Source organism: Schistocerca americana, chromosome 8 (assembly GCF_021461395.2).
Source record: "Schistocerca americana isolate TAMUIC-IGC-003095 chromosome 8, iqSchAmer2.1, whole genome shotgun sequence".
In the NCBI taxonomy this organism is placed as follows: Eukaryota; Metazoa; Arthropoda; class Insecta; order Orthoptera; family Acrididae; genus Schistocerca; species Schistocerca americana.
In genome coordinates, this window is record NC_060126.1 from 327,338,301 (window position 1) to 327,360,852 (window position 22,552).

At 42.5% G+C, this 22,552-nt stretch overlaps 1 protein-coding gene across 1 annotated transcript in view; it reads right to left on the reverse strand.

The window, feature by feature from the left end:
* Window positions 1–22,552, reverse strand: part of LOC124545406 (odorant receptor Or2-like) — a 46,857-nt gene that overhangs the window by 9,760 nt on the left and 14,545 nt on the right. Inside the window, exon 3 of the mRNA XM_047124321.1 lies at window positions 9,056–9,157. Within this exon, the coding sequence (XP_046980277.1) occupies window positions 9,056–9,157 (102 nt within the window). The remainder of the gene's footprint in view (window positions 1–9,055; window positions 9,158–22,552) is intronic.

Consider the following 22,552-nt stretch of genomic DNA (forward strand, 5'->3'; position numbering starts at 1 on the left):
GCGTAGATCCCTCAGAGTGGTTGGTGGCTCATACAGTTTATAAACAGCCCTTTTCAATGTGTCCCAGACATCTTCGACAGGGTTCTGGAGAACATGCTGGCCGCTCTAGTCGAGCGATGTCGTTATCCCGCAGCACGTCATTCACAAAATGTGCACGAGAGAGGCGCGAATTGTCGTCCATGAAGACGAACGCCTCGCCAATATGCTGTCCATATCGTTACGCTATCGGTCTCAGGATGGTATTCACGTATTGTACAGCCGTTACGGCACGTCATGGACGTCGTAACACGACGTCCGGTAGCTGCACGAAAAGCATCATTCAACATGGTGCATTGCAGTCAGGGTTCCTCCGAGCCCTAATCCGTAGGTAGCGGTCATCCACCGTAGTAGTAGCCCTTGGGCGGTGGCCTGAGCGGGCCATGTCATCGACAGTTCCTGTCTCCCTGCATCTCCTTGTAACCTCCCCCTCACTTATCGACCTTAATGATAGTGAAAAATTAAACCGCGTGTACCTAATGGAAATTTGGGAAAAACAATCGTCACCGAAGTTAATCTGTCGATAAAGAGGGAGGAAAGGGTTACATGCAAATGAAACTGGTGGAAATTAATTTTGAAAAGGGGTAAGGTTAATAAAGAAAGTAAATGTGCGGCCATTACGTTAACAATTAACTAGCGGTAATTAGATATTTGAGATTTGGGGAAATAACGGTCGCCAGTCCTACGGACAATTACTATAGTAACTGAAAAAGAAAGGTAATTACACATATAATTAGCACTAGAAGCGTGGCAACTGAAGGTTGACACTTGTAGTGTGAAAACTGAAAGTTTGTCAGAAGTAATAAATTTCGCTACACTCTGACTTAATTTAGCAAAAGAATTAATAAAACTGGAAAATCGAAAGTTAATTTAGTGACTGAAGTTAATAGTGAGCTTTCTTTCTGAAGCACATCGAAATTCAGTAAAATACAGTTAGTCTTGGACTACCTCAACAATCATTTCAAAAGCTACTTGAATCTACGCAATTTAGAAATAAGAGATTTAACTTTGAACTTGAATTAAATGATTCTGAACAATTAACAATAGTAAAATTTAGTACGTACCAAGCTGAGCTGCAGTCACAGGTAACTAAAATACGGAAACAAAACTCGCACTCTTAATTTGTGCTTGTGCAATCTAAATATTGTAGCCAGCTATGAATACCTTAACTGAACTTTGAAATTAAAGCAGTGAAATCGAATGATGCTGGCGTTTGAATTTCAACGACACTCGGGTTCATTTCGGAAAAGGAAGGGACCCTGCTTGGTAATGCAATTGGGACAATGAGCAACAAAGGTTCATGCTCAGTTGCTGTAATTTTGTGAAGCAACAATTTTAAAAGTTTGAAAAGCTGAGGTCTGCCATACAGTGCTAAAACTTTACGTGCTTCCAATCTTCCTTGTAGGTTGATTGAAGGTTTGAAGCCGTCGATCGAGGAGGTGGCGACAGTCACTCATTGTCGGCCGTCGCTGTTGCAGAAGCTGGATGTTGGCGCGCCTTCTTCTCGACACGGTCACCAGACGAAACGGGCTCTTGATGTGCGTCAGCTAATGCTTCCAGTCCGCGACACCATGTCAGAAACTATCACCGCAAGTCGAGCGCAATTACATGCTGCCAAACCCCGAAGGCACGGCAACTCGCGGGAGCTTCACGCAACACACCTGCTCAACCGCACTACTCCAGCCAGACCCTCTCTCTGCTCAGCCCGCGCTCCACGCGGCAGAGATAACACTACCAAAGATCCTAAACACTTTCGTTCTTCACACGACCTATCGATGTATTCGTTCGATAGTGTAGTTTTCCCTAGGCCAGACCTAGCGTATAAATACAAATAATATTCACAAAACAAACCAATTATACATCGACATAAATGCATATATATACAAATAGTAAAACAATTACAATATATAAAGACACAGAAATGTCATATCTTGAGGTAACAAAACAAGGAAAAAAATTATAGTACAACAGATGGAAATAGGACGATATGCATTTCCGGCGTTACACCAGTTATATATCGACATAAATGCATAAATATATATATAAACAAATAGTAAAACAATTGCAATATATAAAGACACAGAAATGTCATATCTTGAGGTAAGAAAACAAGGAAAAAAATTATAGTACAACAGATGGAAATAGGACGATATGCATTTCCGGCGTTACATCCTCCATGTCTGAACAACCCCGCTTTGGTTCACTCCGAGATGCCTGGACACTTCCTTTGTTGAGAGCCCTTCCTGGCAAAAAGTAACAATGCGGACGCGATCGAACCGCGGTATTGACCGTCTAGGCGTGGATGAACAACAGACAACACGAGCCGTCTACCTCCTTCCTGGTGGAATGACTGGAACTGATCGGCTGTCAGAACCCGTCCGTCTAATAAGGGCTGCTCATGCGTGGTTGTTTACATCTTTGGGCGGATTTAGTGGCGTCTCTGAACAGTCAAAGGGACTGCATCTGTGATACAATATCCACAGTCAACGTCTATCTTCAGGAATTCTGGGAACCGAGGTGATGCAATACTTTTGTGTGAAGATGGTAGGCAGATTTTTTTTATCACTCCTAAAATAACCTTACTAGGCCTAAGATCGAAGTGTTAACAACTTTACAAATTTATAACAATATTAGACAATTTGGACGTTAAAATAGAATTGTGACTCTAATATAGATACTAGCCATGTTTGAAACGTTAAGTATCACTTATACATTAATAACACTCTTCCAGTAAAACTGCTTCCCCTGTTAACGTTCCATTTTAGCCAACGCGTATTTTGTGTAGTTATAGGGCTGGTCATGTTTCTTAAGCCTAAAATGGAGAAGTGTCCATAGTCTGCTTATTATAGTTTTAGTCACGTTTATCTTGTAGTGTTGTAGAGAAATTTTGAGGTGAGGCACTTAATATCAGAGTCGACAGTCATTTTACAGGCATCAGTATGACTGATATTTTAGAGGTAGAACTAAGATTGTGTTTGGATGCTGAAGCATTTAATTTGGGACTCTTTGGAGCCGTACACGAACTGTGGTTCAGAGATCGAACAAAGTTTGTTAACAAGTGCTGCTCAACTTATAAGTTAGATCACTCGCACTAAGTTACACTAGTATTGTTATTATAGTTAAGCATTTACGATAAATTATCGAAACTTTTGAACTTGGCACCAATTTACAGTATATTCAGGTAATGTTTACATATTTTTGATAAATAATACAGACTTGAAATTGCTGCCATATTGTCAATAACTTTAAGTATTTTTGATAAATAATCGAATACTTGTGGAGCAAAATTCAGATCCTCCACGCACTTTTGTACGTGGGGGCATAATGGCAGCCAGATCAAACGAGCTACTTCCATCATTGTTTTTCATTTTTTTGTGAATTTCCTGTTAGTATTACTTGGTTTCTTCCGCCATTTTGAATTTTTCAGTGATGTCATTTTTGCTTTTTTTATTTCCTCTCTTGAATTCCGTGGCTGCATGGCCAATTAGTGCAATTGGCGGTGCGTGCTCCAACCTTGCAGCAGGTTCCCCATCGTCATTCTGTCGAGTAATGATGTTAAGCTAGATGACCATACTGGCACTATTAGAAATGTTCTAAAGGAGAAATCTTTTTGCTCACACAGGCTTTCATCTTCTTCCCTGTCTCTGATATTCATGAATAATATAAATCTAACACTAAACACTCGTACGTCACGAAGCAAAGGCTTAGTTACGTGCGAGGAACGAAAACTTGCTATCTGAAGAGCGAACAACTTTTCAGGGTCTCGCAGTCAGCAATGCCGTCATTTTTCTTGACGCTTTGCATGAAAACTGTATAACAACCAGCTGCATAGTTGTAGGGCGTTCATGACTTGGACATATCCATACGTTCCCTGACCACATGGTGACAGTAAACGCAGGATGGGCAAGGCCAGATTATGGTTGCCCGACTAATAATACACCTTATATCCTCAGGCACACATGCGCCGAAATTTTAACATAGCACAGTGTTAAATGCGCAGTGTGATTACGTCAAGTTACAAACTATCAGGAATGATGGAGCCCTTTGATCACATATACACCTCGCACTTCCATCCTTATTGTGGTTAGTGCAATTAACATCGTCATTATTGTAATGTAATTTAATTTTTTTATTTATATGTTATACTTTGAAGTGATGTGAAACGAACAGCAAAATAAGAGTGCTGTACCATCATTTTCCCACATTTACTAAAATAGTTGTTGTACGAGACTTCTACGATATTAAGGACAAAAGCAGCATAATATTGTAGCATCCTATTTTCATAGTATCATTAGGGTTTGTTCACCACGCTATAATGCTTTCGAGACTTTTCAAGTCTCGATTTCCGTACCTAGTTCGCTTGTTTTCTTAACTTACACGAACAAGTTTTTAGTACTTAACTGTCTCAGATATATCAACCGGTGGAGACAAGTTTGACTGAGATTATTATGCTGTTGTTGTTTCTTATCGTTTGGGTCCATTACAACATCTATCCACTTTAAAGGTGCATCTCTGTTACAGATACGTCTGTAAGTAATGATTTTTCAGTTGTCATCAGTATTGTGAAAGGTTTGATGTGGACGGCGACGACTCCTCTCCTGTGCTATTTTTTCATGTTTTCAACTACGATTCTCGAATATATATTGGATATATTCCAATCTCCGACTTCCCATATACTTTTATCCTTTACAGCTAAAGTACCATGATCGTTAAATCCTGATGTCTTCAGACATGTCCTGTCAATGTGCCCCTCCTTCTTCTTTACGTTAGCATGTACTCCTCGTCGATTCTGCAGAAAGAGTCCTCATTTCCTAAGCTGTCAGTCCACCTAATTTTCAACGTCCTTTTATAACACCAGATGTAAATTGCCACAGTCGAATATTAACTTCGACACACAATGACCTCGGAACGTCCTTACTCAGAAATTTCTTTCTCGGGTTAAGGCCGATGTCCCATGTCAGTGGACTGCTTTTGGCCAACAGCCTGTCTAGTCTGCTTTTTATGTCGCTTCTCCGTCTGTGGTGTGTTACTTACCCCCTAAGATAACAGAGATCCTTGACCTCGTTTACTTTGATCCCAAATTTTGATGTTAACTTTATCGCCAGTATCATTGCTGCTACACCTTATTACAGCCAGACAGGACTCTCCGTTGGCGTGATAACTGTCTGGAGTGCTATATGAAGCGCAACTCTTGTATATATCGTTACTACATTCTCTAGCTTACAATTGCGACTCGCATAGGGAGGTGGTAAGGTCACGTGAAAGATACCACAATACTGACCTACCAGCAACAATATTTCTCAAAGCTATTATTGTTGCCATGAATTCGACCTGTATATTCTTTGAGTCGACCAATTGACACCATAGTTGTATTACTAGAAAGTTCTCAGCCACACCTGTCGTCCAAGAAGGGCTTTCTTTTTCTGCAAGATTGCTATCTACGCTTTTCTCAAGAATGGTCCAATCTCCACCCCACTGCTACCAGACTTTGAGACGTAATATGCCTGAACTGACAGTCACTGTAAAAAAATTAGATGCCAGCTAAAGGATGGGAAAAGTTAAATATAAATAATCTATTTCACGGGATACTTGTCTGGATGTGGCAGGTCCTAGCACGCAATAACAGATTTCACTGCTTCTAACATCACTGACAGTTTGTCCCCATAGCTGAAATTTTATTATGATGCTCTTTCTGCACAAGATGTATTTTTAAAAAGCTCACAAATGTTTTGTCAGACCTTCTACCATGACAGTACATTAACCAGCATCAGAAATATACACTGGTGTGCGAAACCGAAGGACGAAAGTACCATTCGCATGATGTATTACTGCCAAGTAACAAAAGATAAATAGATAGATATCCAGCGATCACAGGGCATGCAGACCACGAGCTGTTTCCACAAACTTCCTTCATTCCGAGGCAAGTTTGTGTTTCGTTACAAAGAGTTTTTTTTCAGAATTGGGTTGTTAGCCCAATGCCCAAACGTCGTCCTTTATCCGGGCTTGGGACCGGCAGTGGCTGCTGCAAGGCAACTGACTCCAGCTCGATGAAACTTAGACCGTACATAAAAAGTGCTGTTACAGTACAGTGCAGATAGTAACTGAAAGAAATACGCAGTGACACAAATGTAAATGATAATATTTCCGCTGAAGTCAACGCTGTTCGGTGTGGTCCCATGGAAACACAAAAGGCGGGCATGGTTCTTAACAGGTTGTACTACCGCCACCGTCAGTAATGCATGCTTTGCAAAATGTTCTTATGCTGACCACAAGGTTGGTAAGGAGTTCCTATCGTAGGTCGTTCCATTCTTCCACAGGGTCGGTTGACTACAGCTATATGGTTGATGGGCACGTGAACGTTCCTCAGTTCGTCTCCACAACGCATAATACACATGTTCTATGGGATTCAATTCAGTAGGAAGGACAGGCCAGTCCATGCGCCGAATATCCTGCCGTTCCATGACTCCTACACTTTCGCTGTTCGATGCGTACATGCATTGTCATCGACAGTAATTAAGTCAGGGCCGAATGCATCCCTGGAAAATCGAGCTTGGTGAAGGTATACGTTGTCACGATAACTCTTACCGTTGAGTGTGTCTTGTCAGAGATTTTGGATCAGTACACCCATACAACATACTGGCTTCCCACACCGTAACAGCTCAACCATCAACGCTATCATGTCGACGTAACTGCTATGGCGAGTGGTGGGAACACGTAATGCACCCAGGAACATTGCCTAGCATGACAGCTTTTGTGGTTCAGGAGTCCTGTTGTGGGATGGCATCAGGTTGCATGCGTTGTGCTGACCTCCAAATTCTTGATCGCGGTACACTCACCGGACAACACTCTACTCTTTCACCCTGTGTGTCTTTTCGGGGGTGCATTCGGCTCTCACTGCATTTTTATGGAAGACAATCCACGACCGCATCAGACATCGCTGGTAGAGGAGCTCTCGGAACGAGAGCACATTAGGCAAATAGACTGCCCTGCCCGTTCCCTCGGCTTTAATCCCATCCAGATTATGTAGCACTGCAGCACGTACTGATGCACCAACTACCCTCCAGCAGTTGTCATCCCCACTGGTGGAGGAATGGAGCGCCCTTCCACAAGAACTCCTTACCAAATGGTTCAAATGGCTCTAAGCACTATGGGATTTAACATCTGAGGTCATCAGTCCCCTAGTCTTAGAACTACTTAAACCTACCTAACCTAAGGACATCACACACTTCCACGCCCTAGGCAGGATTCAAACCTGCGACCGTAGCAGCAGCGCGGTTCCGGACGGAAGCGCCTAGAACCGCTCCGCCACAGCGGCCCGCAACTCCTCACCAACCTTGTGGTCACCGTAAGAGCACATTTGCACCGCACGCATTGCCGTCCATTGTATTCCGCCTTCAGTGTTGTCGAAGGGACCATCATGAATTGCGTTGACTTCAGTGTAATTACTGTCTTTGAGTAAAAGTATCTGTTATATTCATCTCATTGAGGATTTCCTTCAGTTACCTTCCGTGCAACACTGCAACAGTTCTTTGTACATTTGGTGCAAGAGTCATAGAGTTATGTTATTTGACAGTGATACAACACGCGAAATTTAAATTTTGCACATCAGTGAAGTTCGCAGTGAGGTCCAGTGGTGAATACTCGGTCTAACTGTACACAACAATGGTCTCTTCGCTGATCCGTCCGATCTACGTAGAACAATCAGCAAATAGCCTGTGGATAAGTAGTATGTTGCACATAAATAGGCGGGAAGAGCCAGTACATTCCGATTGTATTTCCGAAACTTAATCACTGGAATCAGTAACAAACGCAAAAGATCTGCAACTAACAGCCTAAAATGCCATAAAGTCGAAAGACTGCATACAATTATTTCTAGGGAAAACAGATATCTGTCTGTGCGTCATCCGATGAACTCTCAGTGAATTTAAATCATAAACAAAAGACGTGTCCTACAAAATCTTGTTCCACCGATTCTCCAGGAACATCATCTTTTTGAGACTTTTAGCAGGTAAGATTAGTAAAGGACATAGTGAAGATCCGGAGAAGACTGGTGAGTCCTCGACATTTCGTATAGTAAGTGCGATTGCTTTACGGGGATACTCATCAAACTCTAAAGGTAGACGCTACAAGAGTAGCGTAGCGAATCACGTAAGGTCTCTGTAAAATTCCGAGAGCCTTCGTTCCAAGTAAAGTCTGACATGATATTGTAGCCGCCCACATACGTGCCACGAACTGATCCTGACAGGAGTGTTAATGAAACGAGAGCAGTTACAGAAGCTTATCGACAATCGTTCTGCCAACGTACCACTCTCGACAAGAAAAGGAAATTGTATTGCTACTGGAAGAAAATTTCGCCATAGATTTTAAGTTCACTTGCGGTGTATAGCTGTAAAGCGAATTTATTTCATCTGACCAACAAAGATTTTCCACCAGAACGTGTGCTAGAAGATTTTGTAATCAACACCAAAAACATAAAGCTTTGCCGCCACGGTCAACATGAACAGCTTATAATTCTTTCTTGCGCACCAAACTTCCAGACTTACTCGGCACACCACAAACTGCTGTCCGTAACAACAATTTCCTGCAGCTTGATGTAGTTCAATAATATTTCAATGGTAGTGATGAGTGTATCTAAATTTAGACTTGGGAAATCTTTGTTTGGTTCAGAAGGGCTTGTAGTGCAGCAAGTGTCTTCTATCACTTCAACAGTTTTAAAATATTTTGTTGGGTTGGGGCGAAGGGGGAGGGGGGGGGGGGAGGGGTCTCGTAGAAACCGAACAGTGTCATGTTTGGCATGATCGGGCGGTTATTACTGTGAAGGTAACAAGAACGTAATCAGACACAGGGTGGTGTGTTAGAACACCTCATGTAAATACAATTAGACATGGCTGTAATAAAACTTACGAATTTCTTACAAAAATTATCTGTATAATGGTGAGCTAAAATGAATACGTTTCTTAAGAAAATATTGATTTGATGGTTTTAGGTTGCCGTTGTCATATCTCCAAAGCGTTCTCACCTGCTCCGTTACACTGTGTGCGGCCCAGCAATATAGGAACACTTGGCTACCGGGCATTGGAAGGTAGAGCGCGCACCTAAGCACTGCAGTCGAGTCTGTACTCTGTAAAAACAAAGTCACAAATGCATCACAGTAGAAAAGCTAAAGATTGGAACTCAAAAGGTATCGTAAATTTGTTGTGGCATGCAAAACAGTGTCATTGAAGACTCATAAATATGTTTTCAGTAGTAATTAATTATAACTTCCGTACGTAAGAACATAAGTGACATAGTTAGGCTGATAATTACAAAATCATTCACTTTTTTTCATCAGGCTTCTGAATTATTTTATATAGTTCGTCACAATTTCCTCTCTTGTGCGAACGTAACCACTTATATGTTGTATACAGGGTGAATCACCTACAACTTGGACTGCAGATATTGCAGGGATGGAGACTGCTATTATGTGCGACTTTCTCAGAATGGATTGGTAGTTAGGGGCTTATTTTGTTAGTCAATAAGCAGATCGTAATAATGCATAGAAAGTGTATTTTTTGTGCAGACATACAATTCTCAAATGGAATGATGCCTATTGAAATCAACAAAATAAAAGTAGGTAAATTAGAATGCCAGTGGTGGTTGTTGGAGGATTCTAGTGCAACTCGTTTTACGGGGTATCGAATTCTGCAAAGTTTCCAGATCGACACTTGTTCTTGCCACTCAGCCTTCGTAGTTACTAGGTACGATGTTGTTACGGATGCTTGTAGTATGCTAAGATGCTCCATAACTGCATTGAAACTTGCTAGTCACTTAGTGTGTGGCAATCCAAGAAGAAGGTTGTGACTGGGCGATGAGTTTTAGCAGTGCAGAAGAAGCCGACACGCTCATGATGTATGCACAGTTCGATCTTGTACTATGTATGCGTCAAGATTTCCCAATAGATGTCAACCATCTTGGCAGTTATCAACCTCCTCAATGAGTTACGTGAAAGTGAATCGTAACACTTAGACAACATAACAGAAGTAAACAGGTCACTACAGAAGAGGGGGAAATTATTGTTCTTGCTGCTGTTGCAGTTCATCCTCATCTTAACTGCCCTGCAGTGGCAGGATGAAGTGGAATGAGTCAGCCAATAGTCCGAAGCACTCTGTATCCCTACCACATCTCTCTCAACTAGGAGTAGCGTGGAAATAATTATCAGAATCGTGTTAACTGCTGTACGTGGTAATTAAGACAGGATACTCAAGATGTATCAAGTATCTTGTTTAGTGATGAAGCCACATTTATCAATCATGGCCAGGTAAACCACAGAAACGTGCACTTCTGGTTTCGTCGGGTGCTACGTCAACGTCCGTATAGAGTAAACGTGTGGTGTGTGGTACTGAACCACCAGGTCGTAGCCCCGTTTTTCAAAGCCGGAACAGTTAAAGCACAAATTTATCGCAGCCTCCTAACAGACCATCTTCCACGGAAGCTAGAAGACATTCATTCCCCTATAGACCACGAGGAACCTGTGGTCCCAACATGACGGCTGTTCAGCCCATAGTGTCTTAACGAATTGTTTCCAAATCGCTGGATCTGACACAGAATATCTGTAGCCTGGCCGGTCAGTTCACTAGATTTGACTTTTTTCCGCGGGGAAAGCTGAAGGAAGGTGTCTACAAGGATGTACCAACCACAGCCCATGATAGATAACGATGTGTTACTGCAGTCTGTTCGGACATTTCCGTTCAAGTCAGTGTGCAGCAGTCGTTCAACACCAGACTGGAAGCGTGTACTGCTGCTGCCTGTGGTCATTTTGAAAACAACCTGTGACGGTCAGTTGTCCCCGTTACTGGTCAGAACCAACATAAGTAGTGTATGCACTTGCGTTGTTCTTTACGTGTGGTACAAGTGTCGGTGCGAGATTTTTTACAAAATGGGGTATTTTGTAAATGACTCGCACTAAAATCTTGCAATAAACGGCGCTGACATTTTAATTTACCTTACTTTTAGTTTGTTAATCTCAACAGGGATTTTACCACTTAAAAATTGAATGTTTGCACAAATAATACGCTTTGTGAGCGTTATTATTATCTGTTGATTGGCGTAGTGGTCAGCGCATCGTTCTAGTGAGCAGAAGATCTGCGTTCGAACCCCGACCTTGGTACAAATTACCATTCACAGCTTCACTTTTCAATATGACTCTACACTATGCTTAACAGGCAAAGCACAATGAATACGAATACGTCTGCTTCCATACATATGATACTAGACGTCTGGTGACATACACAACTACCGTCTTGGGTTACGCAGCTCCAAAATGTTTGCGCCGCCCTCAGACCATACAGAACATGGTGTTATGGGTCGTAAGTAATGCCCCAAGATACACACGAACCGTGGATTTAGCTATCGAATTCCATCTCGATAATTTTGTGGAGGTATTCAAACAACCGACCTCATGACAATACAAGATCTCGAGACCATCGAACAACTACTTTACACTGAATCTGGAACTATTATCATAACCATAGGTGGATACATTATTGGTTTAAAAATTTTACTGATTTCATTGATTTAGTGAAATGTTTTAAGAAATAAAAAGTTAATAGAAGATATTTACCTCGGTGACAATTAACCATCTATAGAAGGCTTACCACACAAACAACGCTGTATTGGCGAACCTCTGTATTACAAGCCTGACTGGGAACTCCAGCTGCACTCATAAAGCCAACAAGTCGAATTAAGCAGGGAATCCGAACAAACAAGACAAAATCCCACCCCACACGACTCTGCGTAACCAGCTGCCTACTCTATAATCAAACAGACCAGTCAGATGACGACCTGGTATGTTACAGGAACAGTGACGCTGGAGCTGGCCCAGAAGATATCGCCGGAGACCAGCTGCAACGGCTATACCTCTCTACTAACATCTCCTGAGCATGAGAGACAAACGTTTTCCCTACAGTCCTTTCCGTAGCATTTTCTTCCCTCTGCCCCTAAAACCGCTACCCTTCTGCCAACTATCTCCTCGATGGGGTGGACATCACAGACCCACACACTGTGACTCGTATGATCAATACTAACCCCGATGGAGAGGTGACAGGACTTTTTGTATTGGTCAGCAAGCTAGTGGGGATGGGGGGGGGGGGCCTCCGCTATATTTTAAGAAACCGTAAATTTGCATGTGAAGATAATGCAGGAAATTGAACTTACCAAGCGCGTACCGCACAGCAGAGGGAAAAGGGTGGGTGAAACAGGTCAGCTCCTAAACGTTATGAATACATTTGTTACCACCTTGAAGAAAGTAGCTCAAAAGTTCATGATGTAGACAAAGACACAGCTGTGTGAAGAAAGTTGCCGAAGAAAACATGATGATGATGCAGGAACAGTCATGTGTTTGTAGTGAAATATCTATATGTACAAATGTATTTGTAAAAGCACAACAACTGCACACCACTGGTTACACTATTTCTCCACTTAATACTAGTGCACAGTACACAAAGTCTACACAAGAGGTAAGTAAAGACAATATCATTGGTGTCCCAGAGCCAATTAAAGCTAGTTTAGCCATTTATGTTAGGTGGATCCCATTTGGGGTCTGTCGCTATGTTGGTGTACGTCTCAGTTTCACAACTTTTGTACACTCTCTCAGTGACAAATATGGCAATATTCCATAAATTTACGTTATTGTCTTAAGATACTTTTTCTCTGCAGGCAGTCATTTATTACTCAACTATATTAAACTCCTCCCTCTATTTCTCCTTATCCCCCCTCTCTCTCTCTCTCTCTCTCTCTCTCTCTCTCTCTCTCTCTCTCTCACTCTCTCTCTCTCTCCCACACACACACACACACACACACATTATATTACCCTACTTGAAGAAATTCTTTTATAGAGTAGAAGGTATTAACAAAGCGATATGACTTTTGTTTGAACCTCAGTTGTTAATATCTCTTAAGGCCTTAAAATCACTGGGAAAGAGGCCAAGGATTTCTATGGCAAAATACTTCACACTTTTCTGTGCCAATCTGGCGGAATGAGGAATAGTAATATACATACATATTTATTAATTGTGTCATCTTTTTAAAGTGTGTGTTACTGCTGCCGAAAACAAGTGAGAAATGCTACAGGGCGTTTGTCAGTATGCACAATTGTTTATAGTCATTTCAAAAGAAATTCTGGAGTGGGCAGATCATGTTATCCTTATTACATCCTTATGTGCAAGCAACACTTTCTTCATCAGTGACGAGTTACTTGAAAATCTGATAGAATAAACCCTTAATGAATGAAACTAGCTAAAAGTAGTGCGAGATAGAGAAAGCATAAGGCACAGAGTCAGAACGATGCAGGCCAGACCATTTGTTACCTGAAAACTCAGACGACACAACTACGAACACTGAACAACGGTCCCTCTTCCAAAATAGCGCCACTCTAAAAAGCTCCAGCCTGCTGGAGTAATTGTAGGGGAGCAACCTGTTTTAATCAATGCAACGGAAAAACTGTCTAAATTGTAAGTTTCAGTTTTATTTACTTGTTGACTAGTTTCTGGTCTGCATCTATTTTCAAATCATCCAGATGGTCAAAACGGTATTTCCGAAAATATAAGAACCATGTGAAGATAACAAACATAAATATACAGCAAAGCGACGAGTAACAGTTACTGAACATAAGGATAAAACTATCTCTCTGTAATTTGCTGCCGGCTGCTGTGAGCAAGCGGTTTTAGGTTCTTCAGTCCGGAACCGCGCTGCTGCTACGCTCTCAGGTTCGAATCCTGCCTCGGGCATGATTATGTGCGATGTCGTTAGGTTAGTCAGGTTTAAGTAGTTCTAAGTCTAGGGGACTGATGACGTCAGATGTTAAGTCCCATAATGCTTAGAGCCATTTGAACCATTTTGTAACTCGGTGTTTTTCTTTTGTATTGACCACCATTTTTCCTTGTCAGCCTAAGTATAAGAGAACCAACAGTGAAAAATCTCACGTCTAAGATGGTCAACAAACGACGGCGGAATATTAACAGGTTCGTGACCCACCTGAAGAAACTGATATTCCAAACAAGAGCAAGATCCCTGAGCTTGTTTTTGTAAGTGTTGTTTTAAACCTTCTTTATGAAGGCATCAGACCCTATTACAGGGAGAACTATAGGAACCAGGCCAAAGGTAGAGCAACAGAGTTTACCAGTGACGCTTAGCACCTCTCTCCCTATCCGTTGGCTGCAGATCTCTAAGAATCAAGCAGCCTGTCGTAATTGTGCTGAGGTGGAATCATATGCGAACATTTGAAGACATTATTCAGAATTAGGCAGAGTACCCAGCCATGGTTACCTCTACTCCCAGCCAGGAAGCAACATCCCGCCGCTACCGTGCGAGATAAGACAGGAGTGGGCTGGACCTCAGATTCAAGAATTTTGCTTTTGGAAACTGGGATTTGCATCCTCTGATGTTCTTACGTTCGTGTACCGTGAATCGGCACATCGCTGGCATCAAATAATCTGCGCTGACACTAACGTCACCCCAAGCTGGAGGCGAGAAGTGCACTAGCTAGCAGGTGGGGCAGTCAGCGTCACTGAACAGTTTGAGACGGAGGGAAGGACTTCTGGCAAAGGAGTTGGCAGTTGGTTGTCGGACGGACCTGGATACGGCAACCGAGTGGAACTTAATGATACTGCTTCCTGTGTTTTGGATTGGAAAGCTGCCAAGATTGTGCTTGATGGCGACATTATTTAAGATGTATTCTTGTGAAGTTGCATGCAGGACTGAACCTTCTCAAATGAATGATGCAGTCGGGTGCCATGTGGAAATGATGGATAAGCTCTGTTAAATAGATTTCACGGCAGGAGAGCGAACCTTCGATTAAGTTTTCTGTTTTATACAGAGTAATCCACCCTGTGTTATGATATGTATAGGAGTATTTCACCAAGGCAGCTTCAATTACTATGTCTTGTGCTGTGTTGCTACGATAAGTGGGTGTCATCACTGTGGTGATTAGGGCCATGCTACTGTTGGGCTGTGGAGAACATTATTTGTGTTTCCTTTCTGTATTTTGAATGTCTCCTGTGGTTGTACCAAGTTAACCGAGTTCATTTAATATTTCAGTTTGTAGTCTGAGAGAGGTTGTCAGCCACAGTTGTCTCTCTATCCCTCCTCTCTCCTCCCTCTCACGAAACAAGCATCAAACGAAAAAACTACAAAGAACGAAACTTGTCTAGCTTGGAGGGGGAACCAGATGGCGCTATGGTTGGCCCGCTAGATGCCGCTGCCATAGGTCAAACAGATATCAACAGCGTTTTTCAAAAATAGAAACCCCCATTTTTTATTACACATTCGTGTAGTATATAAATAAATATGAATGTATCAGTTGGACCACTTTCTTCGCTTTGTGATAGATGGCGCTGTAATAGTCACAAACATATGGCTCACAATGTTAGACGAACAATTGGTAACAGGTAGGTTTTTTAAATTAAAATACAGAACGTAGGTACGTTTGAACATTTTATTTCGGTTGTTCCAATGTGATACATGTACCTTTCTGAACTCATCATTTCTGAGAACACATGCTCTTACAGCGTGATTACCTGCAAATACCACATTAATGCAATAAATGCTCAAAATGATGTCTATCAACCTCAATGCTTTTGGCAATACGTGTAACGATATTCCTCTCAACAGCGAGTAGTTCGCTTTCCGTAATTTTCGCACATGCATTGACAATGCGCTGACGCATGTTGTGAGGCATTGTCGGTGGATCACGATAGCAAATATCCTTCAACTTTCCCCACAGAAAGAAACCCAGGGACGTCAGGTCCGGTGAACGAGTGACCCATGGTAAGGTGCTTCGACAACCAATCCACCTGTCATGAAATATGCTATTCAATAACGCTTCGACCGCACGCGAGCTATGTGCCGGACAGCCATCTTGTTGGAAGTACATCGTCATTCTGTCATACATCTTGTAGTAACATCGGTAGAACATTACGTAGGAAATCAGCATACACTGCACCATTTAGCTTTCCATCGATAAAATGGGGGCCAATTATCCTTCCTCCCATAATGCAGCACCATACATTAACCCGCCAATGTCGCTAATGTTCCACTTGTCTCAGCCATGGTGGATTTTCCGTTGCCCAGTAGTGCATATTATGCCGATATGAGTTACCGCTGTTGGTGAATGACGCTTCGTCGCTAAATAGAACGCGTGCAAAAATTTGTCATAGTCCTATAATTTCTCTTGTGCACAGTGGCAGAACTGTACACGACGTTCAGAGTCGTCGCCATGCAATTCCTGGTGGATAGAAATACGGTACGGGTGCAATCGATGCTTATGTAGCATTCTCAACACCAACGTTTTTGAGATTCCCGATTCTCGCGAAATTTGTCTGCTACTGATGTGCGGATTACCCGCGACAGCAGCTAAAACACTTACTTGGGCATCATCATTTGTTGCAGGTCGTGGTTGACGTTTCACATGTGGCTGAACACTTCCTGTTTCCTTAAATAACGTAAGTATCCGGCGAACGGTACGGACACTTGGATGATGTCATCCAGGATACCGAGCAGCATACATAGCACACCCCCGTTTGGCATTTTGATCACAATAGCCATACATCCACACGATATCGGCCTTTTCCGCAATTGGTGGACGGTCCATTTTAACACGGGTAGTGTATCACGAAGCAAATACCGTCCGCACTGGCAGAATGTTACGTGATACCACGTACTTATACGTTTGTGACTATTACAACGCCATCTGTCACAAAGCGAAAAAAGTGGCCCAACTGAAACATTCATATTTCCTTACGTACTAGACGAATATGTAATACAAAATGGGGGGGGGGGGTTCCTATTTTAAAAAACGCAGTTGATATCCGTTTGAACTATGGCAGCGCCGTCTAGCGGGCCAACCACAGCGCCATCTGGTTTCCCCCTTCAAGCCAGACGAGTTTTGTTCTTTCTAGTTTTTTCGTTTGATACTTATTTCGTGAGATATTTGGCCCGGTCACTGTCAATGGACCACCCTGTATACAGGGTGAAGCGAAATTCGCGAACTTGGGCTTCGCAGCGCGACTCCTCACATGCCAGCGATAAAAAAATGTCTGTCACAAAATCTAGTCTGGCGAGTACATCCGGCAGAAAAAACAACGTTAAAGAGCGGCAATCTGTCAACACTGTAACCCCAGGTATGATAACTAACTCTATTAGCGCTGTTGGTGCAGTAGCTACAGCTTTGGCTTTTCATGCAGAAGGTTGATGGTTCTATTCCAGGTTTAGGCGTATGTTTTTTATTTGGTAAATGTAGTCCAGGTGGTACGGAATCTGGTATCTTAATCGTCAACAGCGATTGAAGCGGGTCCTCTAGAAAATATTTGCACTTACATACTACAATCATAGAAATGGAAGATTGGTCAGCCCTTTCCACGTCGTAGTCATGAATTCATTCGCACCACTTCATCTACTAGATGCGGAATCTGTTTCCTTTTTACCCTCCTCCAATGGACCCATAGGTTAGTACCACCTATTATCCTTGCCTCGTTTAGGTTCATTACATTTCCTTAGGGCCTACGTTACCAGTAGAGCTATCAACGTGCTTTGCGAATATGTCTAAAGTCGATTACTATTTGTATGTGTTGTCACCATGTTACTACTAATTATGCGTTTCAACACTGAGTTTGGTAACCGCATGCTGTTTGGTACGTGTCTCAATGCATTAATATTATTATTGTTATCACTAGTCTATCGATGGGATTGCGGGAACCTCATGTCCATTAGCGTTAGGGAAGCAGTGTAATTCGGAATCCAACATTTCACAATTAACGGTATTGTGATAAATCATGCAGAACAATATCTGTCAGAGGGGTAAGGCGCGTTAAGTGGAACAGCTCGCAGGACTGAAGGCTTGCGCTGTCCACCAGACAGAGACTGGTTGCTAGACTGGTTGCTAGTGAAGTAAAGCGCCTGTGACAGACTCCTATGTACATGCGTGCACGTATCAAATTCTCTATGGCATACACAAACGACGAATATGTGGATATACTCCTGGTCTTTAGTGCATTTGACAACCGGGCTGGTGTTGCAGCTCGTGAATATGCTGCTAGGAATCCTCGTCAACTCCATCCAGATCAAAATGTGTTTCGTCGTCTGGAGCTGCGTCTTCGGGAATCAGGTTCTTTCCTTCCACCACTGTGTGACTGAGGTCATCCATGGACTCGCCGTACTCCAAACCTATTCTGAAGGTCATACACCAAGAACTTCAACGAAGCACGGCAGCTGCGTGTCTTGTGACGCACGGACGTTAACACGCTGCACGAGCATCGGCTGCATCCCTATCATTATGCTTTCAGGCAACACCTGCATCCCGCAGATCGCCAACAGCGGATGCAATTCTAGGCATGGTTCCAACAATAACAGGAAGCCATCTATGAATTCGTGAGCACCATAATATGGTCGGATGAAGCAGCATTCAATCGTGAGGGTGTCTTTAATTTGCATAATGCCCACGTATGAGGTTAAGGCGCACGTCACCCGCAACCTTGGATATCAAGTTCGCTTTGGTGTCAACGTCTAGGCCGGAATACTGGGAGACAGGGATTTGGACCCCTACATGTTGCCTAACCGGTTGGCTGAACGAAGGTATCATACATTCCTCTTAAACTATCTGCCTGATGCGCTGGATGATGTTCCACTATATGTCTGGCAGAGGATGTGGTTCCAACGTGATGGTGCACCTGCACACTCTGGAATTAATGCGCTACTGTATTTGGACAGAAAAATTCCAGGGAAATGGCTCGGACGTGGTGGTCCAGTTGTATGGCCACAGCGTTCTCCCGACCTAAATCCTCTAGATTTCTTCCTGTGAGGACAGCTGAAGGAGCCTGTGTACTCTACTCCGCCGACGAATGGGGAAGAATTGGTAGCGCGTGCTCATGCTTCTCTTGTTACTGTGGACGAAGCTCTGCTGCAAAGGAACCAGAGCTGTATGATACGGCGGGTTGCAAAATGTTTGGACGTGCAGGGAGGTCCTTCGTGCATCTGTTGTTCTGAGGACAAAGTATTCTTTGTGAAAGTCAAGCAATCATAAGTATGGACATTGTTATTGTCACAGCCTGCTAATGTGGGAGTCTGAGCTGTCGTATTACATGTAGTATAAATGACAAGTAGACGTTGTGTTACTGTACTGTGCTATCATATTTAGAATATCGAAATTGATATTTCTTTTGTAGTTATTCTGTCCTGTCATTTGTTTCAACTGTCTATTTCTTATTTGTCTAGCCACATATTTATTATGTTCAGCGTTACAAAATGTTGTAAATCGATGATACATGTGGCCTAACAATCGTTGTATATTGCAGTATGAAATGTCAGAATGAAATTAGCAAATGAAAAAAAATACGCCCCAACCCTGGATCGAACTATCGACCTCTTGGATGCTAACCCAAAACTCTATCCACCGAACCAACTGCACAGCGCTGCCAGCTGTAACGACACAGATAGTTACCGTACATGTGGCTATAGTGTTTCCAGATTGCCACTCTTGAACGTCCTTTTCTACCGGATGTAATGTACTCCCCAGACAGAATTTTGTGACAAACAATTTTTTGTCGCTGGCATGTGAGGAGTCGGGCTGCGAAGCCCGCCCGAGTGCGCGACTCTTTACATGCCAGCGATATATATATATATACATATATATATATATATATATATATATATATATATATATATATATATGGGGGGTGAGTGAGTGAGCGTGTGTGTGTGTGTGTGTGTGTGTGTGTGTGTGTGTGTGTGTGTGTGTGTGTACGTGCCTTTGTGTGTGTGCGTATGGTGAGTGCACTACCAGAGAATGTTGCAAGCACTGCTCTGTCTAATAGGGCATGCTTTCTTAACTGTGATTATTATCAAGTCCTTTGTTATGGTGAAAGATTAGGGTTTTATGCTATCTGCTTGCTTACATGGAACTGTGACTGGAGTTGGCGCTCCTATTTATGATGACAACAGTTATAAATATTTTGGACAATTATTTTAAGTGCTTTGGAATTCTTTTCTTTGCAGATGAGCCTAGTGTGGGCTTCCACCGTAGTGATCACTACAGTGGCTGGTGTATTGGCTGATGGGGATGGAGTGACTTTACCCTACCTAGACATGGGCTGCACGTGCGGTAGTTATTGATATTGTATGACAAACTGCCATTAAAGAATCCCCAATTATAATAGATCCTTAATCATTGAAAGAATGGATCAATAGTCAGAGAGAAGTTGTTGGCCTTTTGACACAGGTATCCACAAGCACACAGTTGTACCAGTGACAACACTCTACCCACACAGCAATGTATATGGGAAGCCACAGTTAATGACATCTGCAGAGCTGTGAAAGCCAGATGCAAGCACAGTACAATCGGCATGGGATGACTGTGGAAAAACTTGTTTCTTGACTGCTCTGAGGCTGTAGTAACAACACAACTTGAAAGATGGTGTTTAAGCCATGATGCCCAGCCTGACCAAAGATGGTATCTGCATCAGGGTATTTGGGCATTGAGCTGGCCCAGGTTCGACCTTAAGGCCCACCATAAGTCGACAACTAGTGGTCACCCTGCAGATGGCCCTATGTAGTGATGGTGCCAATCTTAGTGCATTCAGACCTCAGCTCAGGCAGGAGTTTGCACCTACTGGTGGCACAGCAAAGAAAAAAGTGTGAATAAAGCCGATAAGCTGCCTAACTTTATGAATACACTTCTTACTACCATGAATGAAGTAGCATAAAAATGTGAAGGGTATATCGCTGCAACATTTTGTGCTGCAAGAGATCTCCATCTTGTAGTCAGCAGCTGTTCTAAAGTTGTCACAAGGTGTACTGTACACACCTTGATCTGGATGTGACGAACATCTGAGAGTGAGGTACTGATTTGATAGGGGGGGAGGGTATTAATAATAGCCGGTAGGTCAATGTGTCTGAAATAGCAGCAAGCCTACCCGAAAACCCACAACAGCCCGGAACAGCAGGTACTACAGCTGGATAGCGATGACTTCTTTTGTTGTGCTTTTCTTGTTTAGTCAGCTCCCCCCGAAACGCTGCAGGAACTGTAAAGTTTCACAACTTAGATTTTCGGAGGTATTGGCTGGTATGTTCTGCTTCATCAGCATTTGAATGACTGTTCCTGTTCCCTGAATAAGCATTGTTGCTCAGTGGTACCTAGCCTCGTGCTGATATCCGTTTCCTCTTCTACAATGTCATTCTGCTGAGTGATGTAGGAACAATTCATCTCTCACAGTGAGACAGTGATGCAGAAATTTTCTCATACAGAAACATCGTCGAAACACAATAACGATGACAGCTCCAGCATCTACCCATAGTTTTTGAGTTTCCTATCGTCATGGGTTTTTTATATATACACAGTAGGTGAGGTTATGTCCCACAGGGATTGTTAAGGGAAAGGATTCACACAATTTAATTGTTATTATTCTATTCGCTGTCGCCATGGATGGCATGATGTCCACAATAAAGAGTCCTATATATTGTTCCTATTTGCAGACAGTTATGGCCTTTCTGTATTTCTTCTAACCTTATAAAGGCAGCTTGTTAGTTATAAGCATTCTGTCTCATTTTTAATCTACCCACTTTACATATCTTTTAAAAATTCATGTAAGTTCATGGCACGTCTGCAGACTCTAATCAATACTATTTAAAGCTCTATTGGGCCTCAAAGAAGGGAACCATAATGAACTGGATATACACTCTGAAGCAAAACTACGAGACACCACGAAGGAATTATCCAAATGAGGCGAAAATCTGTAGATGTGTAGTACATGTACAGACAGTCAAGTTATTGTGATTTCATAAAAGTTGGATGATTGCCTCATAGAGACAACTTATCGGGTATAAGCATTCTTATCTTCTTTTTAATCTATCCGTTCTACATATATTTTAAAGATTCATCCAAGTTCGTGGTTCATCCATAGATTCTAATCAATACTATTTACAGCTCTGTTGGACATGAAAGAAAGGAATCAAAAAGAACTGACTATACACTCTGAAACAAAACAAGAAAGAAACGTAAGGAAGGAATTATCCGAATGAGGCGGCATTTGGTAAATGTGAAGTACATGTACAGACAAACAAATTATTGTAATTTCAGAAAACTTTGATGATTTGTTCAAGAGAAAGAGCTTAACAAATTGAGCAAGTCAGTAACACTTTGGTCCACTTCTGGCCCTTATCGAAGCAGTTAAAAGGCTTCGCATTGATTGATAAAGTTGTTGGATGTCCTTATGACGGATATCGTGCCAAATTCTGTTGAACTAGCACGTTAGATCGTCAGAATCACAAGTGGATTGAACGGTTTGCAGGGCCCTGCCCACAGTGCTCCAAAGCTTCTCAACTAAGGAGAGGTCCGTTGATCTTGATGACCAAGACAGGGTTTGGCAGGCATGAAGACAAGCAGTATAAGCTCTCACCGGGTGCGAATAGGCCTTATCTTGCTGAAATATAAGCCCAGGACGGCTCGCTCTGAAGACGTCTTCGGCCTGGAATCCCAGTGACTGGAGTAGAG